The sequence below is a fragment of the Cervus canadensis genome, chromosome 24 (assembly GCF_019320065.1).
Source record: "Cervus canadensis isolate Bull #8, Minnesota chromosome 24, ASM1932006v1, whole genome shotgun sequence".
Classification (NCBI taxonomy): domain Eukaryota; kingdom Metazoa; phylum Chordata; class Mammalia; order Artiodactyla; family Cervidae; genus Cervus; species Cervus canadensis.
This window is the reverse complement of record NC_057409.1, coordinates 5721813-5746241: the sequence shown is the minus strand read 5'-3', so window position 1 is coordinate 5746241 and position 24429 is coordinate 5721813. Positions and strand designations below refer to the sequence as shown.

General features: G+C 51.7%; 1 protein-coding gene across 2 annotated transcripts in view; it reads right to left on the bottom strand.

Moving 5' to 3' along the window:
• Window positions 1–21674: 21674 nt before the first annotated feature.
• Window positions 21675–24429, bottom strand: part of EPHA8 (EPH receptor A8) — a 35999-nt gene continuing 33244 nt past the window's right edge. For both annotated transcript variants that reach the window (XM_043445166.1, XM_043445167.1), the window contains exons 15-17: window positions 24195–24385; window positions 23771–23944; window positions 21675–23638 (exon numbers count right to left, since the gene is read on the bottom strand). In XM_043445166.1, the coding sequence (XP_043301101.1) occupies window positions 23524–23638; window positions 23771–23944; window positions 24195–24385 (480 nt within the window). In that variant the 3' untranslated portion in view covers window positions 21675–23523. The remainder of the gene's footprint in view (window positions 23639–23770; window positions 23945–24194; window positions 24386–24429) is intronic.

Here is a 24429-nt window from a genome sequence, read left to right as displayed (position 1 = left end):
GTCCAAGTGGCCTGGCTCACTGGGTGTTTCCACGGAGGACACCTGTCCTGGAGAATCATCTGGACCACAACAGGCTTTGCAGGAGCAATGGGTAAACCTCGGTGCTGTTGAGAAGCTGAAGTGTGGGTTGTTCCCATAGCCTGCCTTCCTTGTCCTGACCCATACAGCCCAGGGTGGGCCTGCCACAGAATGATATGATGTTATATTGCTGCTAGCCTCGTAGTCTGAACCACCTTCTTCCTTCTCTTCATTTTCAGGCTGTCATTGTCATTGACAGCACCCTCAAAGAACCCTTCAGGCCACACCATTTCCCGCTTATCCCCACTGTCCTCTGTCTGAACTCTTCAGCACGGCTCAGACTTTCATCAGTTCTGTGTAGTCTATGCTGGGCTGCAGGGTTTCTAAAATGAGAAATAACCAGATTCACCTTTGGAGAGCGTAAATTCTGTTGCAGGGAGGCAGATGTAGAAATAACTCCCAAAGTAGGAAGTTTATCAGGTGCCAGAGAGTATAGAACCCAGAGGTGGGAGCTCCTAATGGGTAAAACAAGTCACACCATGCAGGAATCTTGGGACACTTCCTGGGAGGAGGAGGAGGAGGAGGAGGAGGGGAAGGGAGAGGAATGGGAGGGGGAGGGGCGGGGAAGGGGGCTGACCTCAGCATCTCCCTCTGGATACTCTGGGCTCTCATCATAGCTCCAGTCTGAGTCCCAGTTCCTCTACTTCCATCTGCTGTGTAAGGTGAATCAGGCATCTTCCCTCCTCAAGCCTTGGTTTTCTCACCTGTAAAATGGGGACAATAAAAACACACCTTTACAGGGTTGTTGCGAGAACTCAACACGTCAATACGTGTAAAAGGCTTACTCAGCGCCTGGCACGCAGTACTTGCTCAGTGAAGAGCTGTTATTACGACCGCGTTTGGCCCTTGCAACAACCCTGCAAGAGGACAGAAATAACTAGCATTGTCTCTGTCTCACAAAAGAGAAAAGGGAAGCTCAGAAAGGGCACATGGCTTGCCTAAAGACACGCAGCTAAGAAGCGCCTAAGCGTGGTCTGGCAGCTGTGCCTGCCTTTCACCAGAGCCTGTTTGGGGTTAGAATTTGTGTCCTCACTGCTTCCTCTGCCTTGACCACTTTTCCCAACTCTTCCCACTTTTGAAACTCCACTCTTCTTTTTTTTTTTTTAATTAATTAATTTTTTTAATTGAAGGAGAATTGTTTTATAGAATTTTGTTTTCTGTCAGACCTCAACATGAATCAGCCATAGGTATACCTATATCCCCTCCCTTCTGGACCTCCCTCCCATCTCCCCCCCATCCCACCCCTCTAGGTTGGTACAGACCCTGTTTGAGTTTCCTGAGACATGCAGCAAATTCCCCTTGGCTATCTCTTTTACATATGGTAATTTAAGTTTCCATGTTACTCTTCCCGCACATATCACCCTCTCCTCCCCTTTCCCCATGGCCATAAGTTTATTCTCTATGGGTATGTCTCCATCGCTGCCCTGTAAACAAATTCTTCAGTACCATTTTTCTAGATTCCATATATATGCGTTAGAATATGATATTTGTCTTTCTCTTTCTGACTTGCTTCACTCTGTATGATAGGTTCTAGGTTCATCCACCTCATTAGAACTGACTCAAATGTGTTGTCCACTCTTCTTTTCTAAATTATGGCAAAACAAACATAACAAAAAAATTTTTTTAACCACTTTGACCATTGTAAAGTGTGTGACCAGTGACATTAAATACATTTGCATTGCTCTGCAGCCGTTGCCAGCATCTGTCTCCAGAACTCTGAAACTCTGTACCCATCACACTGCAACTCTCTGCCCCCCTCCCTCCGGCCCTGGGCAACCGTACTTGATTTTCTGTCTCTATGAATCTGACGACGTTAGATACCTCATGTAAATGGCATCATACAGTATTTATTCTTTCGTGACTGGCTTATTTCACTTAGCACGAGACATCCTCCAAATTCCTCCGTGTTTTAACATGTGTCAGAATTGCCCTCCTTGATAAATCTGAACACTCTTTCATTGTATGTATAATGCACATTTTATTTATCCATGCATCTGTTGGTGGAACTTGGGTCACTTCTATCTTCTGACTGTTTAGTGTGATAAATGCTGTCGTGAACATAGGTGACAAACACACCTTAGTGTCCCTGCTTTCACGAGACCCTACCACTGCCACCACCTCGGGAGCCTCTCCAAGATCTGTGCCAGGGTCCCCAGTTCCCAATGATCCAGGAGCCAGGCCCCCACCCATCTCATGACCCACGGACCATTCTGCTACCCATTCGGCTCTGTGCCTTCACTGCCGTGATTCCCCTCCACCTGGCAGCCCTTCTGCACCATCTCCTTAGCACAGATCCGCATGTTCCCCCAGGCTCACCTTGAATGCCTCCCACTCGAGGAAAACTGCCTCTACCCTCCAGTGTTTTCTTCTGACCAACCCTCCATCTTTCCCTTACTTAAGTCTCTGATTATTTTTTAAAATATGGACATGAGTTTGAGGAAGCTCTTGGAGTTGGTGATGGACAGGGAAGCCTGGTGTGCTGCAGTCCATGGGGTTGTAGAGTTGGATACTGAGCAACTGAACTGAACCGATTTTTTAAAATTTTATTTATATATTTATTTATTGTTGTTGTTTAGTCACTAACTTGTGTCTGGCTCTTTGCAACCCCATGCACTGCAACATATCAGTCTCCTCTGTCCTCCGCTAGCTCCTGGACTTTGCTCAAATTCATGCTCATTGAGTCGGTGATGCCATCCAACCATCTCATCCTCTGTCAGCCCCTTCTCCTCCTGCCCTTAATCTTTCCCAGCATCAGGGTCTTGTCCAGTAAGTTGGCTCTTCACATCAGGTGGCCAAAGTATTGGAGCTTCAGCTTCAGCATCAGTCCTTCCAGTGAATATTCAGGGTTGATTTCCTTTAGGATTGACTCGTTTGATCTCCTTGAAGTCCAAAGGACTCTCAAGAGTCTTCTCTAAGCACTAAGATTTGAAAGCATTGATTCTTCACTGCTCAGCCTTCTTTATGGTGCAATTCTCACATCCATATCTTGTTTATTTATTATTTATTTATGGCTGCATTGGGTGTTTGTTGCTGCGCTCAGCCTTTCTCTAGTTGCAGTGAGTGGGGCTACTCCCTAGTTTGGTGCACGGGCTTCTCTCATTGCGTTGGCTTCCCTTGTTGCAGAGCATGGTCTCTCTGGCAGTTGTCCCCAAACTTTTCAGGACCTGTTTCATGGGACACAACTGCGCATCTTCTGGTGTGCAGCCCAGCTCCTAACAGACCATGGGCCCGGTTGGGGACACTCGCTCTAGGGCAAGTGGACTTCAGCAGTTATGATCCATGGGCTTAGTTGCCCCACGGCATGTGGGATCTTCCTGGACCAGGGATCGAACCTGTGTCACAGTCGAATTCTTACCCATTGGACCACCAGGGAAGTCTGTCTCTGATTACTTTACACCTTACATTACTTGTCTGTGCCTGCCTGATCTCACCGACCTCTTTCCTTCCAGAATAGGGAATTTCCTTTAGCATGTGGTTGAGATAATCTCCCCTTGAAGGGAAGCAAAAATGGCAAAAAGGAGAGTCCTCTTCCCACCAACCTCCCCCACCCTCCAAGAATGTGTCCAGATAGAGTGACCAAACACTCCGGTTTCATGCACTAGTGGGATGAATTAGATGAATTACAGGTAACGTGGTTTCCTGCATCCTGTCTCACTCTGACTTTTCAAGCTCGCAAAGCAGTGGCCCTGCTCACCTGCCAGGCCGCCTCTGTCACCTGAGGGGCCGGGCCGTGTGACTTCAGAGAGCTTTCGCTGCTTGCCTCGGATGCCCCTGCCTCCTACTGAGCCTCTGGATTCCTGAAAGCCCTCTGCCTGCTTTCATTTGCTCTGCTGCCTGGTTTTACTCAGAACCCAAACCTTGAGGGGGTTGGTTCTGGTTCCCCGCCACCTCCAGGCTGGGTTTCTCATGGCCCAGGTGTGTGCTGGGTCTTCTGTAACAACGAATTGGTTGTGACTTGCTAGGGCTTTCAGCCCCTGTGGAGGGCTAACTGGGGGTGCCTCTCCAGAGCACCCCTCTTGGCTTCTCAGCAGGCAGGGGTGGCCAGGTTATTTTTGTGATAAAAGTTTAATAAATTGAAAGGCACGGTTTTCATTCTGTGGGTAATTAGCTGCCGCCACTGTGCTCCCTCCTAATTGTCTCTCTCACTCCAGACGGGCGTAGATCAATAGGAAGCAGCCGCTGCATGGTGAAAGTCACAATTAATTAATTGTCGGGCGTGTGTGTGTCTCCATCTCTGTCACATCAAAGGCTCGGGGGTGGCAGCTGCCCACATTTTCGGCCCTGCTGGGCCAGCCCAGCCCAGAGCCCCAGATGCATGTGACTACACGCCACCGGCATGCTTCCTGCCCCTCCCCTGGGCAGCAAGGCTCCTGGACGAGGGGTCCCCTGAGACCTCTGGCTCAAGGGCCTTCTCTGACAGCTAGCATTTTCTTGGTACCCCATCCCATACGCAGGCTCCACTAGATCTTTGCCCAGGTACCTGTCCCCTGGTCCCCTGCCTCATGCTCCAATTCATTCTCCTCCCTGCGGTCTAAACCCTCGGCTTTTGGAGCTCTGTGATGAGCTCGAGGGGTGGGATGAGGGGTGGGGGAGAGCGATTCAGGAGAGAGGGGATGTATGTATACACACGGCTGATTCACTTTGTTGTTCGGCAGAAACTAACACAGTGTTGTAAAGCAATTATACTCCAACTGAAAGAGAAAAGAAAAACAAAGTAAATGAAACATTAGAAAAAAAAATCTGTAGCTTTTCTCGGTTAAAACTTTGGCTGTATCCAGAATAGTGGTTGATTGTCTCTGGTGGTGGGGGTAGGTATTAACTAGAAGAGAGGACATTCTGGGATGCTGGAAATGGCCTACGTTTTTATTTGGGTGGTAGTTTCATGGGCTATGGGCTTCCCTGGTGGCTCAGACGGTAAAGAATTGCCTGCAATTCAAGAGACCCAGGTTTGATCCCTGGGTCGGGACGGGAAGATCTCCTGGAGAAAGGAATGGCTCCCCACTCCAGTATTCTTGCCTGGAGAATTCCATGGACAGAGGAGCCCGGTGGGCTACAGTCCGTGGGGTTACAAAGAGTTGGACACGACTAATGCTCTCATTGGTGTATACTATATACTAAGCTATTTTGCTATACACTTCTGTTTAGTGCAAACTGTTAAACGCACAAGACTAATGCCTCTCCCCTATTCAGTATGAACAACTTTATGTGCCAGGCGTTGAGACAGGATGGTGAGGAACATGGCCCTGGGATGATGAAGCCACAGTCCCTGCTTAAACATACTTTCCTAACCTTCACCATCAGCCTTGGAGAAAGACAGCGTGATCCCCGTTTTAAGCTGGAGAAGCAGAGGCGTGAAGAGACCGGGGGCTGGAGGGGCAGGACCTGCGTGTGTTGAGGGGCTTGTGTGCATCTTGCACAAGGGCAGTGCCTCACACACCTCCGCCGCTCCACGAAGGTGGAGCAATATGTCCCATTCTACAGACAGCGAAACTGAGGCTCAGGCGGGCAGGGTCCCCTATCTGAGGTCACGCACCCTGGGGGTGCTGAGTTGGGTCTGGGACCAGGGTTGTCTCATTTTCAACATCTCCCCGAAGGGCAGATACGGAGGAGGCGGGGAAGGACAAGGAGAAGTGCCGGGAGAGGCGGGTTAGGGGCCTGAGGGGGGATGAGCCCACGGGGGAGCACGCCCAGCAAGGTGTGAGCATGCCAGAGGTGATGCTGAGGACAGTCTTGAGGACCCACACGCATGCACACATGTCCACCGCTTCTATTCCATTCCATCCTTTCTAGAAGGGCTCCCTGCTGCTTCTCTGGGGCCAGTGAGTCCAACCTGCCCTCCCCTGTAGAGGAGGAGAGGAACTGAGTGGTCTCACCTGCTCGGCACCCAGAGGGGGCTGGGTTGGGGGGCTGGGTTTTTCCTCCTCCGTCTCAGCTGGACTCCCAGCCCCACCCCCACCCTCCCCAGCTCGGCAGATAACCCTTGGCCCTGGGAGGGGTCAGGCCCCCCCCCCCATCCTGGACCCCAGAGCCAGTGCTCATTGCCGTTCCCTACCCCTTCCCTCCTCCCCACGTGGGATGATCCTCCCGACCCGGAGCCCGGCGGGTGGACAAATATTATAAGAACGTTGTCGCCGATGGGGCGAGGAGGTGCCTGTCCTTCTGTCGGCTGCTTCTGGGTAAGAAGACAGCAGCGGGTCCAGCCTCCCCTGCCTGGCTGGGCATCAGGGGAGGCCACCTCCATGCTCCCACTGCCGGGGCCGCCTGTCATGGAGACTTTGAAGTGGCGCCTGATTTTCCAGTCTGTCTGAAGTCGCTGGCTGTTTATGCAGCAGCTGGTCCAGCAAGTCCCCCCGCCGGGCCTTTTTCCATGACGTTGCCAGCCACCAGGGACTCAGAGAGACAGCCACCGGGTCTCTGGGGTGGGGGTGGGGGAGCGGGAGGAAGCTGAGATGCCATCTCTGTCTTCAGGGTCTTTTCTAGACTGAGGTTTGCTTATTTTTTGTTTAAAAGGACAAAAAAAAAAAAAAAGTTTCCAAGAACCCTAATGTGCTATTCTCTTCAAAGAAAAAGGAATAAAGATTTTTAAAAACAAAACAAAAAAAAAAATTAAGGGCCAAAGGTAAAGCTTTTAAATGTCTTTGAACATTTTTACCGTTGTGGCAGACACACCGGGGAAGGTGCTGGGCTGGGAATCCTTTCATGGATGCTAATGTGCCGTGTGACCTTGGGCGAGTCACTTCTCTCTGCTCGTCAGATCCCTGGTGAAGGTTGGACCGATTCTGCCCCCTCCCCACTTTGGGGCCTTCTCACAGGCTGTGTTGTTTGTTTTCCCCGAGACTCACTCCCCCAGGCCAACTCTTCCTTCTCAATATGAAACGTCTTCTTTAGCCCAGGAAATCAGAGCAAAGTGAAAGGGCTCTCCAGGGATTAGACAGGCAGCATGATCACTCTCAGACACGGGTGCAGAAAAATCTCCACTTGGGGGACTTCCCTCCATTTGGGACTTCCCCAAAAATCTCCATTGGGGATGGCTCAGTGGCTAACATTCCTCACTCCCAACACAGGAGGCCTGGGATCAATCCCTGACAGGGAAACTAGATTCCACGTGCAGCAACTAAGCCTGGGCATGGCCAAACAGATAACTAAATAGAAATAAATATTTTTTAAAATCTCCACTTTGAGGATGTCACAGCTGGGGATCAGAGAGGGTAAGTGACTTGCCCAAGGTCACACAGCGAGGGAGTCTATAGAAGCAGGATTGAATCCGTGTGTTCTAGCTTCCCTGCCGGTGGGCATGGGGGACACTTTTTCTCCTGCCTCATTAAGCAGTAGGAGGAAGTTCCCAGAGAGCAGTGGCCATGTTCACGTGACTTACCTTTTTCAACTGAGGCCCTTGAGAGTGGAGTTTAAGAGTGAGGACTCTGGGGTAGAACAGAATTTGGGGTCCTGCATTCACCACCCCATTTATGTGATCTTAGGCAAACAGTTTCCCATCTCTGAGACTCAGTTTCCCTAACTGTAAAATGTGCCTACTCCATGGGTTTCCTTTGTGCTCAGCTATAAGGATTAGGTTAATGGGTGGTTCCTGGCACGCATGCGCCCTCGCCAAATCCGGCAGCTACTCCAGCAGGTCCTTAGCCTGGAGCCACATCTGTCTCCTCTGCCAAGCACTCAGCAGAGGAGGGCGCCCGGGCCCGTCTCCCAGGCCCAGCTGTCACGTCGGCTTTGCACGCCCACCCCTCCCTCCAGAGCCCCTTCCTGGGAGAGACAGGCAGCCCATGGCAGGCTGTGCAGGAAATGTCAACCTCATCTCACTGAGAGGACTCTGCTGACACTGCTGAGACCCCCGGCGCGCAGAGTGGGCAGGGAGCAGCCCAGGGCCCAGCCTCGCTCCCCAGGGCTGCCCAGACTTTCTTGGTCTCCCCGTCACAGCCTGGCTTCCACCGCTGGGAGACAGCCCTGAAGCTTAGCTGGCATTGGGGCACCCTCAGTCCAGGGGCCTTATGGAGCCTTAAGTGGTGGGTAGTTGGGTGGGCTCAACCTCAAGCAAGAGGTGCACAAGGCAGGTGCCCAGTAGGTGCAGACTCAGGACTCGGAGACAGAATGAACTGGGTTGGTATCCTGACCCTGACTCCTCCGCTCACGAACTGTGTGAGCTGGTGCGTGCGTACTTAGTCGACTGCTCAGTCATGTCCGACTCTTTTGCAACCAGGGACTGTAGCCCGCCTGGCTCCTCTGTCCATAGCGTCTCCAGGCAAGAATACTAGAGTGGGTAGCCATTTCCTTCTCCACGGGATTTTACCAACCAGGGATGGGACCCGGGACTCCTGCCTTGTAGGCGGATACTTTACCGCCTGAGCCACCAGGGACGCCCATATGACCCAGGTCAGGTCTCTAAACTCAGATTCTTGAACTGAGAATAGGAACAGGGTTAATGCCTTCCCCACAGGGCTGTTGGGGACACTGCAACAATCTTCCGGAGCCAGTACCTGACACATACAGTAGGAATCTAATAGGAGGAAGATGCTATGAATACTGTCAAGCTCTTACCCTCACAGTTGAGCATGGGATTCTTTCATCCATCCATTCATTAACTCACTATTCAGTTAGGCCTCCTTGGGCACTTGATATAATCTGCCAGCTCACTTCCAGGCACTGGGAAAGCATCGCTAAATACAGAAAAGCTCTCTGCCCTCCTGGAGTTGATATTCTAGTGGGAGAGGCCCAGAGGGGACAAAGAATGGGGCTGGGCAGCAGTAAGAAGCAAAGAAAAGGACACAGAAAGTCTGTGCTCAAATCCTGGCTCAGCCACTAACACTGTGACTTTGAACAGACTGTTTCACCTCCCTGGGTTTCAGTTTCCACATTTGTAAAACGAGAGTAATAGTCCAGCCCGGCATCATCAAGAGGTGAGTTTCCAATGAGGCACTGGGGGAAGGGACTCCTCCCCGCTGCTCAGCTTTCTTCCTGAGACTCAAGACTGGGCAGCTAGCAGAGAACGGGTGGGTCCCACCTACAGCACTTCCACTCAACCACGACGCCCAGCCCAGCATATCCCAAAGCCGCAAACCTGGAAACGCCTGCCCCACCTGTTCAAGTCTGGCCCTAAGGTGGGGGCAACAGCCCTGTGTGTCTCCTCCAGCCCTAGACCCTCCAAACTAGGACCCTGAGATCCTGTTTCTTCCAGTCACCCTCAGGGTGGGATCTGGGGATCTAGGCAGCCTCGTTGTTGAAGACCGCCTTCATCCACTCATCCGTTACCTGTTTGTAAGCAATCAGCCAGTCAACAAACGCTCATCTGGCATTGACAACCCCACTTTAGGTCCAGGACCCCAAGGGTGCGTCAACTTCTTAAGCAAACATTAAACATCCTCTGTTCTAGGCGCTGTGCCTGACCCTGGGGACAAAGTGATTCATTGATTTGTTCACGGTTTAGAAAGCCTGCCATTTTCCCTGTGCTGAGTGTTAGGCAGATATTGAGGCCCTACTCTGTGCCAAGCACTATGACAGATGCAGGGAACAAAGACCCAGGGAATCCTGAGGAGCAGCGCTGAGCCAGGTACCACGCGAGCGAGCGGGAGAATGGCACCCAGCATTTCGTATGCGGACCTGAAACCCAGAGTTTCTCCCTGTGGCTAATGAATCATCGGGCTTCACAAGAGGAGTGCGAACAGACCCCCTTGTCCATGAATTTGCTAATTGAGCTCCTCGAACTCAGACATTAACCTGCATTACCATAAATACTGCGGAGAACAGCCGTTTGCAATTGATGCTCAGTGCTAATGGAGAAAATCGGTCGAGGAATAAAACTGAAATGGAATCATAAAACCTTATTTTCATCATTAATTTGAACCTAGTCTTCCCTAAATACCTTCGGCTAAATCTTTCTATAATGTTCCAGGCCTGGGAGAGGGGGTGTGGGAGCCAAAAGTAGGGAGCAGCCGTGCTGTGGAGGCTGGGGGTGGGGACCCTGGAGCTGGATGGCTGGGGGGGTGGGTGGCCCTGGGCTGGCTGGCCTCTCTGCTCTGCTTCACCAGGGGCCAGCCAGCCCTGGTCCACAGCAGACAGAGGTGGGTTTTGGTGATGATGAACCCGTCTCCACACACGGAGAGAAGGAAGGGGTGGGAAGAACAAGGTTGGCGGAAGGGCAGGCAGAGAGGAAGGCAAGAGTGACCCCTTGGCAGGTGGATCGGGGGAAAGTGCAGACGCTGAAAGACAGATGGGCTGCTGGCCTGACCAATAAGACCGTTAAGGAACAGACAGACTAATAGGTGGAGGAGAGAGATGGGAGGCCAGGCTGACCATTGGGAGGACGGACAGATAGACCTGATGGTGAAACAGAGAGGAGGCCCGATGGATGGACTGACAGACAGATGGACAGCCAACCTGGCCCATGAGAAGCCTGACAACCAACAGGCAGGCTGACAGCCTTGTAGGCAGGCAGACGGCACAGGGACCGTCCAAGAAGCAGATCAAGGGAGAGGCAGGGGGCCAGTGTGCCCGCTGAGAAGGCAGATGGACAGACGGACTGAAGGGCCGTGGGAAGCGGAGGCTGGGTTTGGGGTAGAGGCTGGTTGCTAACCCTCCCTGGATGCACCGAGGGGGAAAGGATGGGGGAGGACTGGTGGATGCCTTCCTCTCGCGTGTCAAACCCAAACCCCTTGCGTGAGGGAGTCTGGCGTGCAGGGTGCTCCCCTGGGCCCCAGGCTTCCCGGCCTCTTCCCCTCCTTCTCCTCCTCCCAGCCACGTGCAGCATCTGGCACGCAAGGCAAGAGGCTCAGAGCTGCTGACGAGGTGTGCTCTGTGGTTGGGAGGTGGGGGCAGTGCCTGGACCCCTCCCTGGGTCACCAGGGCTCAGATCCAGTGAAGGGTCCTAGCCCTGGTCTGCCGCCCCTTTGCCTCATGTGTACCCTCTAACCCTCACCACCACTCTCTGTGGAAGGTTCTACTATTACCTCTGTTTAACAAAGCATCACACTGGGCTCAGAGAGGGGAAGTGCCCAGGCCAAGGATTCAGCATGAGGTTGTGGGAGCCAGGCTGCCTGCAGGAAGCCCAGGTGGGCACTGCTCCTCGGCAATCAGTGGGGCTGGCAGGTCCAGTTTCCTTGTGGCTGGGCAGTGTGTCTACCAACCCCTGGAGTTCACCATAGGAAACCTCCCAGCCCTTAGACAGAGGCCCTTCCTTTTTCTGGTATCAGCTTTTCCAGTGACCAAGATGCCTTTGGCCTCCATCTGAGGGACTCCCACCTGCCTCTCAGCTGGATGCAGAGTTAGGTGGGCAAACCCCCAATAACCAGAGCCCTGGTCACTCTGACTGTTGCTAGTTCCTTGCTCCGTGAACAAGAGAGAGAAATTTGAGACAAGGTTGGGAGAAATTTGAGACTCCCCTAAGGAGTGCCCTGCTTTTCCATGAATGGAGCCTCAAACCCCACTCCCTTGATTTTTATCCATTTCTCTTTCGGGTCATCAAGGGCTCAGGACGAGAAACGCTTCCATTCATCAGTATAATGATAGTAGTAGCAGCAGCAGTAGCCGCAGCAACAGCCATTGGTGGAGTGTTCAGTGAGAGAAGATAAACTATGTTCTGAGCTCCAGATACATTAACTCACACCTCACAGTGAGCCTGCGAGGCAGACCTCTTCCCCATTTTACTGGAGGGAAAGCCAAACCTAGGTGGCTTCTCTACAGTCTCATAGTAAGAGGCAGAGCCAGGATCTAGATGCTGCTCAAATCCAAAGCCTGGGTTAGTTCTGCTGCCCCAGGCAGGCTTGGAGATGCAGCCGGAGCTTGGTGGGGCTTCTGAGAGCCATGACTGGACCATGGGGAGTACGGGGGGAGGGGAAGGGGGTGGCAGATGGTGGGGCAGGGTGGGTCGGAGAACCCACAGAGCTGGGAGGCAGGTGGCCTTGGTGACTTAGAGACAGCTCTCTCTACCACCCTGGGCTGCTGTAGGTGAGAATTACCGTCCCATCCCTCATGAAAGAAACATCAGTGTTAATCGGATCAGGCCCCACACCCTGTGCTGGGCATCTCATCCATTTTTAATTTATTTCTTCCTTAAAACTTAACCCATGGGGAGGAGGTGGGGAGGTAGCTGGGAGAAGGCAATGGAGGGGTGTGGGGGAGAGGATAATTCCACACCTTCTGGATGCATTCAGGGAGGCTTTGTAGCACAGCAGTTTGGAATCACATACGTGGGGGTGTTTTCAGCTCATTACTTGCTAGCCACGTGACCTTGAACAAGTCACATCCCCTCTCTGTGCCTCAGTTTCCTCCTCTGTAACATGAGGCTAATGATATCCATGCCCATAGGTCATGCCAGGCACATAATAACGTGAAAGAAAAGTGAAAGTGAAGTTTCTCAGTCGTGTCTGACTCTTTGCGACCCCGGGGACTGTAGCCCACCAGGATCCTCCATCCATGGGATTTTCCCAAGAGTACTGGAGTGGATTGCCATTTCCTTCTCCAATACTATGCACATGATAGGTGTTGAGTAAATTGCAGCCCTTGTGCCAAAGGGCTGGTCTGAAAAAATGCAATGTTTTGTCATTCTCACTGTCTGGAAACTCCTTTCTTCCTGAAGCAAAATGATCCTTCACTGAAGGGACTCCTAAAAAGGGTTTCTTAAGTAGAGCTGAAATCTCTCCTTCTGAAACCTCAGCCTTCTGAGTGTGGGAGGAAATATCCCAAGCCCATTTCCCAGGACAGCCCCTCCGGGATCTGAAGACAATGATAGGAAATGTTCCCTTCTCCTTACTGGGGTCTTGCTACAGTCTCTAGTTGCCATAGCTTCCAGAACCCCCTTCAACATAGTATCCTCCCCTTGACACACTCAAGGGTTTGTTTTTCTCTCCATCACAGTCTAGCAAATATTACTGAACCAGGACGTAAGCTGCCTCAGCCTCACTTAGTCCACAAGAAACTGCATAAAAAGTATTTGGGCAAAAAGAGAGGCAAGTCTCTGGATGTGCCAGGCCAGCATGGAGCACAGCAGGAACCCGGTGCTTCCAATAATCCAGCCTCAGTTCCTCCCAAAGTCCAGAGGTGGCCTTGGAGGCAGGCGCCTGCAGACGCAACTTCAGCACCAAGGACAGGTCCACCGGGTGTGGCGGCAAGGTTGCCCAGCTTGAGGGTTTGAGGCTCAGCGCAGTTCAGGCAAGGTGATGGCTCCAGACCTCAGACAACTGGCTCGAGGCTGGTAGTTATCTGGTTGCAGGGTGGAAGTGCTGAATAACTGTTGAATGAATGCTTGATTGAGTGCCTTAGTTTCAGGCAGGCCAGATTATGGAGCATAAGTTCAGAAACTGGAGACCTTGAGGGGAAAGCAATTAGGACTGGAAGTTGGAGGCAAGAGTCTTAACTCGTCTGAGCCTCAGTTTCCCCAGCTGTGAAAGGATGGGGAGTAGGATGGAGATATAGAAAGGGCCTGGTATGTAATCCTTTTGAGACTTGACCTTTCTTGAGGATAGAGCCAGGAGAGTCTTCCTGGCCTGTGAACAGTGCTGGGAGGATCTCAGAGGAGGAGGCAAATGCATGTGTTAAACTGGATTCCTGGGGCTCCGCTGTGCATCTGCAACTAGGCATTCGACGTCCTGGATCTCTCTGTGAGCATCCTTACACTGAGGCTGAGTGATTCCTATTCTGAGCATCTTGATAGACATGCAGTTCTGTGATCGGGGGAGAGACTAGGGGAGGGAGAGAATCAGAGGTGACCATCTGAGCTTGGCATGCATGCATACACTCACACACACATACACAAATGCTCTTACCAACCCCCACATACTCTCATACTTTCACCCTCTACACCATTCATATGCTCAGTCACACACTGATTCATGTCACAGTCATGGAAATGCATGTATACCACACAGACACATACAATCACATATACAATAGTATTGAAAGTGAAGTCGCTCAGTCATGTCCGACTCTTTGTGACCCCATGGACTGTAACCTACCGGGTTCCTCTGTCCATGGGACTTTCCAGGCAGGAGTACTGGAGTGGGTTGCCATTTCCTTCTCCAGGGGATCTTCCCGACCCAGGGATTGAACCCAGGTCTCCCACATTGCAGGCAGACGCTTTACCATCTGAGCCACCAGGGAAGCCACATACAATAGTATACCAGCTCCAATCACACATATTTGTATGTTTCATGTATTTTGGTCACTGGGTTCTACATACAAAGACATCCATTAACTTCAGTCACCCTCACCTTCATGGCGTATACTTACTCATCAGAGTCATACTCCAGAGACTCATGCACATGCAAACCTAAATCAGCAGTCATACATACTCAAGAAGATAATGCCACACATACCCTTTTGCACAGTCACATGCCACCACATGCACAAAAACGCCTGTGCAATCTCTCAGAGTCACCGAAACACAAACCCACAGCAACGGGCACCCCGTACCCCGGTCTGTCCCATCCTTCATCCTCCTTGTCCAGTGAGCGTGGTCTGCTTTCCCAGGTGAGATGGGCTAACTGACTGGGTGACTCCTGGTCTCAGGACAGGGTCCACATCCTTAACCACCCCCTTAACCACCCATCCTTAACCATGCCCCTCCCCCCAGGGGTCAGAATGACTTAGTTTGAATCCTGGTTCACCGCTCACCAGCTCTGAGTGAAGTTTCCTGTGCTTTGGTTTCTTTACTGGTATAAAGGGGATACTGACAGCAACCTTCTCATAAGGTGAGGACTGGAAAGCATGCCTGGAAACGCTTGTCACTGTGTCTGGCACATGATAAAAGGGTGGTAAATAGTGACTCATTAGTATTAATAACAGTAAGCCACCTACATAGGTTCCCATTAGATGCCATACAGACAGCTTTATCTTCACAGCCCCTTCCACACAAGTGGGTGGAGGTGGGGGTAATTACTTTCAGCATCCAAAGACGATGTCAGCTTTGGGAGGGAGGGGGCTGCCCCAGGCTCCTTTCCCCTCACTGCCCTGGCCCCCACCCTTGGTTCACCTTGGCTATGCCCCACTTGAACTTTCTCCTGATGGTTCCCAGTCTCCTTTGCCTGGATCTGCATCACCTTGACCCCTGCCAAGGCCTCCAGCCCACTTCTTCTTCCCTTGGGCTCCTGCTATCTCAAAGCCGGGAGGTGACTTTCTGGTTTATTTTATTTGATGCTGGGCCCCTCACTTTTGGTATTCCGAGAGAAGCTCTTGCACTAATCTCCCCACTCTAAATGCTCATCACATTTCTCTTAAAGCCACAGGAGCTCCCCCCACCCCATTCCCATCTTTTATTCATCACCTTCCACCAGCCCCAACACAGGAGACATGGAAATGCAAACCCTCCAAGGACTGCGAATTTCATGCCAGCAGCTGACCCTTCACCAGCCGCCTAGGGTGGGAGAGATGAAGGTTTCCTAAAGAGGTGTCTGGGCACTGGGGATGGAGTTGGAGAGCTGGTGGTCCACCAGCCTGGGCCATCACCCCCTAGGCAAAATGAGAGATACGGGAACAAGGGTAAGGGGGCTTCACTGGGGGCTAGGATGCTAGCCCACCCCTGCCTGCTTCCAATGCCTCACCAACACTCACCAACTGCCTCAGCCTTGCACCATCCCAGAGACACCCAGTCACCCTCTTCCAGTCAGAGACACTGTTCCTGTGTCTTACCCTCCTATCATCTCCTGATCCTCATGACAAACCTGTGTGGTGTGTATTGCATTGACCCCATGTGATGGGCTCAAGGTCATGTGGAAGGGAGGATGAAGAAACTGACGCTGAGACAGAGCAGATACCTAGGGCCCCAGGAAGAGTCATTTGCCTGTGCCTCTGTCATTCACTGAATTCTGACCATGATCCAGCCCTGGACTGGGTACTGGGGTTGTCTGGCTACATAGGGACATTCCTGGCCTTAATCAGTGATGATTAATAAGCACTTTCATGGGAAGCCTAGGGGTCTGTGGGTGCTCAGGGAAGGGCGGCATCAGCCCTAAGTCAGGGGAGGGGGTACCAGAGTCTGAGAACTTCAGCATGTGGAGGAATTAGCCAGAGAGGAAGGGAGAGGAAGGATACTCCTCTAGTGGCATACACATATGGCACAGCCGCGGAGGAGGGCTGAGAGTGTTTATGGACCTGCAAGTGTTTTCTTGTGGCTGGAGGACCCTCTGTGGGTTTCAAGGGATGAGACAAGATACACGGGTGGGGCCAGATAAAGTTCTGCTTGATGCCTTGGAACATCTCTTCCCATGCCTCCTCCAACCCCCAGCAGCACCATCTGTCTTCCTCTCCCCAGAAGCTCCCTCAGAGGACTAGGAGGGTTTGGCCAGGGAGTCCAGAGGGTCATTCTTCCTGGAGCTTCTATGCTTCTTCAGGGGAGTCCAAGTAGAATAAGACTTGTTCCAAAGAGAGGAGATACTAATGGTGAAAATTCAGGTACTGTGTCTGATTAAAGGGTAAGGTCCTCGTATGTTTGAGAATTTCCTTTTGCGCCTCAAATGGCTCCTCTGGGTAATTAGTTTTCCTTCTGCAGGTGGTCCCTAGAATAGTGATGCCAAATACAGGAAGTAAGTAGAAGAGAGTCCAAAGCTGCTTTGGGAAGCCTTCCTTTGACTCACGCCATAAGAAGTTGAGTGGCCTAGGTTCAGAACCAGGCTGTGCCTCTAATGCTGTGCAAATTTGGGTGAATCCTCTCTGGGTAAGGCTAAGTTTCTTTATTTAAGAAACATGAAGGAGTGTCGCTGGTCATCCATTAGCTAGCCTTTGAATTTCCACTGCAGGGGTGGGGGTTCCATCCCTGGTTGGGGAACTAAGATCCCACATACCACATGGCCAAAAAAAAAGAAAAGAAAGAAAGAAAGAAAGAAACACGGAGGGTGTAGAGAATGAACAAACTGGTTCCCTCAAAGCTCTCTGATTTTATAACAAGAGCAAGGGAACTTATTCCAGTTTTCTACGATCCTATGATTTGGCTTCTCTGTTTTCTTTAGCCTGTGAGCATCTTGAAGGCAAAAATTATCTTGTTTATTCCAGAATTCACAGATTCAAGCAAGGGCCTGTCACAGAAGAAGTGCTTGGTAAATATACAATCATTCGTTTATTCATTCAACAAACATCTGTTTAATACAAATGAAGGCCACCGGTGTGTTGTGTGCTAGTGTTAAAGCATTGAGTAAATTAGATACTATACCTGCTTTTTTGGAGTATGTTGAGTGATAAGGGCAGAAGATAAGTAAATAGACAATGTATAAGATAACTTCAACAGGTTTTAAGTACTATAAAAAGAATAACATTGTGTAACATAGAAATGACTCAGGAAAAGGCAGTCATTTTGGGGGCTGAATATTTTGAAGACATGGAAGAACATCCCCGGCAGGAGGAAGAGCTCATGCCAACACCTGGCATGTTCAAGAAATCAAAAGAAGGGTGTGAATGAGGGGGAGGTTGGGTGGAGGGAGGTTGGAGAGGCCAGCTGGAGCAGGTTTGCTTTAGGCCAGGCAAGGATCTTAGATGTCATTACCAACTTGATAGAAAGCTTTTGGAGGGGTTGTAACCAGGGAAGTGGTTTGTGTTGTGAAGATCCCTCTGGTCAGAATCCCTCGTGCAGAATGGATTATGGGGGGCAAGAGAGGAAGAAGGGAAACCTGTAAAGAGGCTCCCACAGACGTCGAGGAGAGGGGGTATCAGTGGCTCAGACTTGGTGGCAAGTGGGGATAAATGGTTAGATTTAGGATACAGTTTGGAGAGAGAGCCGACAGGACCTACTGGTCTGTTGCAGCGCAACCAGCCCGCAGTCACTGGGGTCTAGCACCCTGGACAGAGCACTCTACTTGTTCCCAGAAGGGCTAATTCAGGTTTCTCCCAGATACTGAGATTCCTCAGAACACCCTCCGTTGTGGTTTTAAAACATTTTAATTTCCAATTAGAAAACATTACAACATACAGGAAAATCACAAAATAAAATAACATACAGGTATGTGCCCACCCAGGTTAAATGGGTGTTAACATTTTGTCATATTTGCTTCAAAGCCCTCTCTTTTTTTAAAAAAGAAAATGGATGGAACATGATCAATACAGCTCAATACCTCTTTCCTCCTTGCCTTTCTTCCACAGAAGTGACTAAGCTGAAGCTGGTGTTTACTGTCCTGGGCAGGTACTCTCATCTTCTATTTATGCATGCAAAACCTATAATTCTATTGTTACATATATTTCAAAAGTTTATATAAATGGTATAATACTGTACACATTTCTTTGCCATTTATTTTTTCACTCCGTATTTATGTTCTGGAGATTTATCCATATTGGGAACATGTTGATCTGGTTTGTTCATTTTAACTGTGATAGATGATTTCATTGTGTTTATAAAGCAGCTTATTTTCCTGTTCTCCTGCTGAGAGGCAGTTAGACTGCTCCTCATTTTTCTATCACATACTAAGATGTGATGAATATCCTTGACCACATATCCTTTTGCACATGAATATGAGTTTCTCCAGGGCTTCCCAAGTGGCACTAATGGTAAAGAACCTGCCTGTCAATGGAGGAGACATAGATGCAGGTTCAACCCCTAGGTCGGGAAGATCCCCTGGAGGAGGGCATGGCAACCCACTCCAGTATTCTTGCCTGGAGGATCCCACGGACAGAGGAGCCTGGCAGGCTACAGTCCATAGAGTCACAAAGAGTCAGACATGACTGAAGTGACTTGGCATGCACGCATGCATGAGTTTCTCTAGGATGCATAGAAAACACTCTGGGTTCTTACCCAGATTCTATGACCTGCAGGTGAAACTCATCCCCCAGCTGCTGTGAGTGCTGGCTCCTAGGGACTCACAGCTGCTCATAGCTTCTAGGGAACTTCTTCATCCAGGAAGTTATAAGTTTACCCCCCTGCACCCCGCCCCCTACACTGGGCAGCCCACAGCCAATGACTGATGGATACAGCCAATGACTGATGGATAAGCCAATGACTGATGCAAAAGCCTGGCCTCTTTGCCTCAAGGCAGATTCACTCTGCAATGTTATTAATGCTTCAGAGCTCCCCATGGGGTCAGATTGAGGATAATCTCCAGCTGAGAACCTACCATTACTTAACATTTCCTCCTATGCTATCTGCCTGACCCCCTCTCTCCACCTGAGAGTCCTCCCTCTATAAACCACCTGCGCAAGAATCTCGGGCACTGCTTAGGGGACCTAACTTCAGACAGGCACACACCTAACCGAAGGCAGAGCCACTGTGTCTCAGATTTGCTCATCTTAAAACTGTTTCCAAATTTTTCTCCAAAGTAGTTGCACCAGTTTACATTCCCACCAGCAGTTTACAAACACTGCTGTTGCCCCCACCCGCCACGCTCATCTATACTAGTGTTATAGACTAATTTTGCCAATCAGATTGTGTAATATGCTATCTAATTTTTGTTTTAATTTGCATTTCCATGCTCACTAGTGATATTGAGAATCTTGTTACTACCTTTATTGGCATTCAAATTTCTTCCCCTGTTATTTGTCTGTTCACATCTTTTGTCCGTTTTCCTACTGCTTTGGAGTGTTTTTGGTAAATTGATTCTTTGAAGCTTAAATTTTTTACTTTGGAAACTAATTCTCTCTTGGTTGGTTATCCAAGTTGCAAATATCTTCTGCCAGCTGTGGCTTTAACAGATTTGCTTACTTTTTGTCGTGTAGAAGTTTTCAATTTTAATGAAATAAGATTTATCATTTCCCTTTGTCATTTGTGCTTGTGTCTTGTTTATTTTCTACTCTGAGATCTTAAAGTTATTTCCCTGTTTTGTTTGAAAAGCTTTGTACTCTGCTTTTTACATCTGCTGAGAGGACTTTGATCAACCTGGAACTTATTTAGTGAGTGGTGTGAATGGGGATGTACTTTTATCTTTTTCCATGGGAGTATTTAATTGTCCTAACATCACTCATTGACTACCGTATTTCAAACACTCAGATATATTTGGATCTGTTCTTAGTCATTATTCTGCCCTTCTTCTCTGTTTCTCTATTCCTGGGAACAAATCAAATGATTTTAATTATTTAAAGCTTTGTAGCAATTATTGAGATCTGGCAGGGTAAGTTTTCCTTCCTCTTCCTCTTCTTTCTTCTTCAAAATTGTCTTAGCTATTCTAGGTTCTTTATTATTCCATATGCATTTTGGGATGACCTTGTCAAGCTGCAGACAAAACCTCATTTCAAATCTTATTGGGAATAAAATGTATAGATTAAATTGGAGGCTACTGGCCAACTTGATAATAGGGAATCTTCCCACCACGAGCACAGTTTGTTTCTCCCGTGGCTGTTATTCTTTCTCTCCTCTGCATTCCACCCTTGCACAGGGGGCTGCCTGGGAAATGAATCTCCAAACCCTTCTCATCCTCCGAAGCCCAGCTGAACACTCCCTCCTCCAGGAAGTCCTTGATGATGGCCCTGGCCCTCCAGGCTCGATCCCCCTCTCTCTCTTTCTCCTTTGACCTCCTCTAACCCGCTGTGTGTACCATTTGCTGGACATAGCCTCCTGGATCTGATTGAGGGAAGCATTTTTGGGCTCTCTGTACTTCCACCTGCTCTCAGCTTCTGAACAGAAGGGGCTGTATGTCCATCTTTGTATCCCCAGCAGCACCCAGTCCATGGTAGGTGCTCAGTAGGCTCTGATGGTTGGTCCTTAAAGAAGAGAGCTGTGTAGTAACACATTCTTCCTCACAGGAAACCCCTGGTTCCATGGGGCAGAGCCTGGAGCAGAGCTTGGAGTTTCAGAGGGATATACATCTGGCTTGAGATCCAACAGCTCTGGCTTACGTGAGGGTTCTGCCATATGGGACCCTGGCCTCTCTGAGAAGGATTCTTAGTGAGACTGTAGGAAACACACTACGCTGGCTTCCTCTCTGGTCCTCCTTTCCCAAGTTGGAGGAGGGGCAGGAATGAAGACCCTTCCCTCAGCTGGTGAGGTAGCTGGAGATCATTTATTTGCTCATCAATAAGACCCCAGGGGTATTTTCCCCAAACGTCTGAGCCACGGACTCAAACAGACACAGCTGGGCTCCGCTCTGTCTGACGCCACCAGCAAGTCCCCTGCCACTGTCTCCTCCCTCTGGGGGCAGAGGTGTGTCCTGCGCCCCTGATAGAACCATGAAGCTGCCTGCTTCCTGTCTTCCCTTCCCTGCCCCATAGCACCCAGGTCTCTCAACGGACTCCTTGTTCCCAGGGAAGCTGTTTCCATGAGAAGACCTTTCCTCACACATTCCTCCTCCAGGGGAGTCCCCAAGAGAATGCGAGGTCAGGGCAATGCCCAGCTACAAGGGATCAAGCTCCAGGGTTAAGCGCCATCTGCAGCTCAGAGAAGAGAGAATTAGGGATGCTTCCTAGCAGAGGATGCGTTTCGGAGTTGGACAAACCTGGGTTTCGATTCAGACTCCCATAAACTTGACTTCAGGCAAGCTGACTTCTGTGAAACTCAGCTTCCTCTAATAACGAAATGGGCACATGAATCCTACCTCCTAGGATAGATGAGAAGACTAGAGAGGGGGGGAAAATGTATGGGCTGCATACAGTAGGTACACAGCATAAGGCTGCTCCTTCCTTACTAGGAGAGGTCAAAGTTTTAGGGATGGAAAGAAACGGGAGACACAGGCAAAGATGAGGCAGAATTTATTCTCCTTGTGGGCAAGTACAAGATTCAGGATGGAGCCCACAGAGAGGCAGGTCCCTGGGGCACCTCACGCTATGGGCAGGGGCCACACTTTTCCAAGTGCCAGGCCCACTGTGTGCCCCCTGACCATGAGGATCCGGAGTCCAGGAACTGGGCGAAATTGGGATGGGGGTGGGAGGAAGACAGGGTCCTCCCCGGATCGTGTCCTGACCACGTTTCCGACTTCCATAGGAAGGAAGAACAGCTCGGCGATATAGTAATATAATATATAGAGGTGTAGAGAGCTTGCCGCGGCACCTGGGTGGGGCTGAGGCTCCCCGAATTATTGCAGGAGGGAGAGGGGGCTCAGTGCTGGCGTCTCCGCGGGACAGCGGTGCTGGCTACGGGGACGGCTGGGCGGGGGGTGGGGCTGGGCTCTTCCCTCCCTGGGGGCTGGCAGGGCTCACCGAGTGTCCCGCTCGGTGGGGATCCATGGGCCCTGCCAGCTTCCCCTGGGATGGGGCTTTCTCACCCTGGGTGTTGTTTTGTTTTTTTTGTTTTTTGTTTTTTTTATGTGCTTTGAAGACCATTTTTGCATTGTCAGGAGTGAGGAAAAATAATATTCTGACATGGTAGAAAAAAGATATTTACATACCCTGGTGGGCCGCAAGGGGGAGGGTCAACTGAGTCGGTGGGGGCGGGGTTGGGGCTTCCCGAGTCCCTCCCACCCACTGCCCTCTGTGGGGGAGGATTTGGGGGAAAGAGCCCCCGGCGGAGGCGCAGCTCTGAAACTCTGAAGCTGCCGTGTGACCTTGGACAAGGCACACACACTCCCTTGGTCTGCCCAGAAGGTGAAGGAGGGGTGGACTTGGGGCTGAAAAACTAGGATCTTATGGTCCTTGATCCTGGGCATGGGGCCGGGGAGCGGAGGGCAGGCCAGGGCTGGGCAGTGACATTGGCAGAGGCCCTTCCAAGTGAGAAGCCCTGGGCGGTGGAGGGGCACCAGAGAATGGGAGGAAGGTGGTGGCCCCTGGCCCCTGGCCAGGTAGCCAAGTTCAGCTGAGGGCATCGCGTGTATGCCGTGGTGATGCCTGTGCAGAAGGTGGCCAGAGAGAATGGCCGGGAACCCTGTTTTCCTGTTGAAGCAGTGATGGGAGCCAGGTGGGGGAAGCAGGTGACCCCCGCCCCTACCAGCCAGAGGGAGGGCTCAGACCTGAGATAGAGCCGGGGGTGGGCCCACCCGGGCTGAGAACTAGGGTGGGCCTGGTGCTGGTGAGGTTCGGAAGTAGCCCCTGGCTCCGGACTCCAGGTGTGCGGGAGGGGCTGAGCCTCGCCCAGCCCCCGTGGGTGCTGGGACCCGGGCCCACATTCGAGGGGCAATGTGTCACACGGCGCTCCTTTCTCACACATCCTCACGCTCGTGACACGCCCTCCACAGTCACACACACGCGCGTCCAGCCTTAACGAATAAGCACAGTCACCGGAACTCACACACATCCATGGGGGACCTGAAAAATGGACACACACACACAGGATCACACATGCTCACCAGGGCTCCCACGACCTCGTGAGAAGGTGAGTGCGCACACACAGTCCTGCGCGCACACGGAGGCAGGTGAGCGACATCTCAGGGGCCTTGACGCTCCAGCTCCTGGGAAAGAGAAGGCCCTCTGCCCTCTGCTGGGCGCCAAAGTCCCTTCCCAGGTGGCCTGACCCCAGATAAGTCCGGGTCTTGCGGCGGAATCCTCGGTCTCCCTGGCACCTGAGCGGAAGGCAGCTGAGGCGGAAGGGCAGAGGCCTGGGACCGCCCACCTCGCGAGTCCGCCGCCGCTGACAGCAGGCGGGCCCAGGGGCTGGCTGGGTTTAGGTCAGAGGTGCCGGCGGGGCCCCTGGGTGCTGGTCAGCTGGGCCCTCATGGTCTGGATGCTGCCCAGGATCTTCTTCTGGTGGCCCATGAGGGTGATGCCCAGGGCACGCACGTCCCTGGAAAGGAAGGCGGTGCTGACCTGGGAGGCTGGGACCCATCCCGGGAGCTGCTGACCTCAGCGGCTCCGCCTCTGGCCCAGCCCCCTGCCCTCTGCCCGCCTCCCGTCCCCGTGGGCCCACCACACTCACTGAGCATTCATACGGAGCACCATGCCCAGGGAGGAGTAACCCCCGGCAGCGAAGTGGTCCCGGTAGCGGCCCATGCGGATGGAGTCCAGCCAGTCTCCCACGGTGAGGCCCCCGCTGCCACCCCCGCCCCCTCGGAGGTCAAAGCAGCTCCGGGCAAAGGCGGGGGGCGGACACCTGAGACACAGGGGCCCTGGGTAAGGGGCCTGCCAGGAGACACTGGCACCCGCCACCGTCAGGTTCAGCAGCAGCTAAGGGGTTTACCCGGGCTTGGAAGGCGAGGTGTGAACAGGGGTCAGGGGCCCAGGCTGGGTGATGCAGGGGTCCGGGCGGAGCCGTCCCAAGGCCCAGAGGAAGCCGGCGCCTTGTCCAGGGCAAGCGGGGAAGGCGGCTGGGCTTGGGAGGGGCTGGGGTGGGCGCCAGGCACCTGTGCACGGTGGCCGTGGCCCTGAGACTCTCAGGGCTGTGGATGAGCGAGTCCAGGACGCTGACGATCTGCGAGAAGCGGGGCCGCTGGGTGCGGTCTTTATGCCAGCAGTCAAGCATGAGCTGGTGCAGCGCGTGGGGGCAGCCCATGGGTGCGGGCAGGCGGTAGCCCTCCTCCACGGAGCTGATGACCTGCAGGGGAACACGGCGCTGGGCTGCAGCGGCCCTCTCGCCCC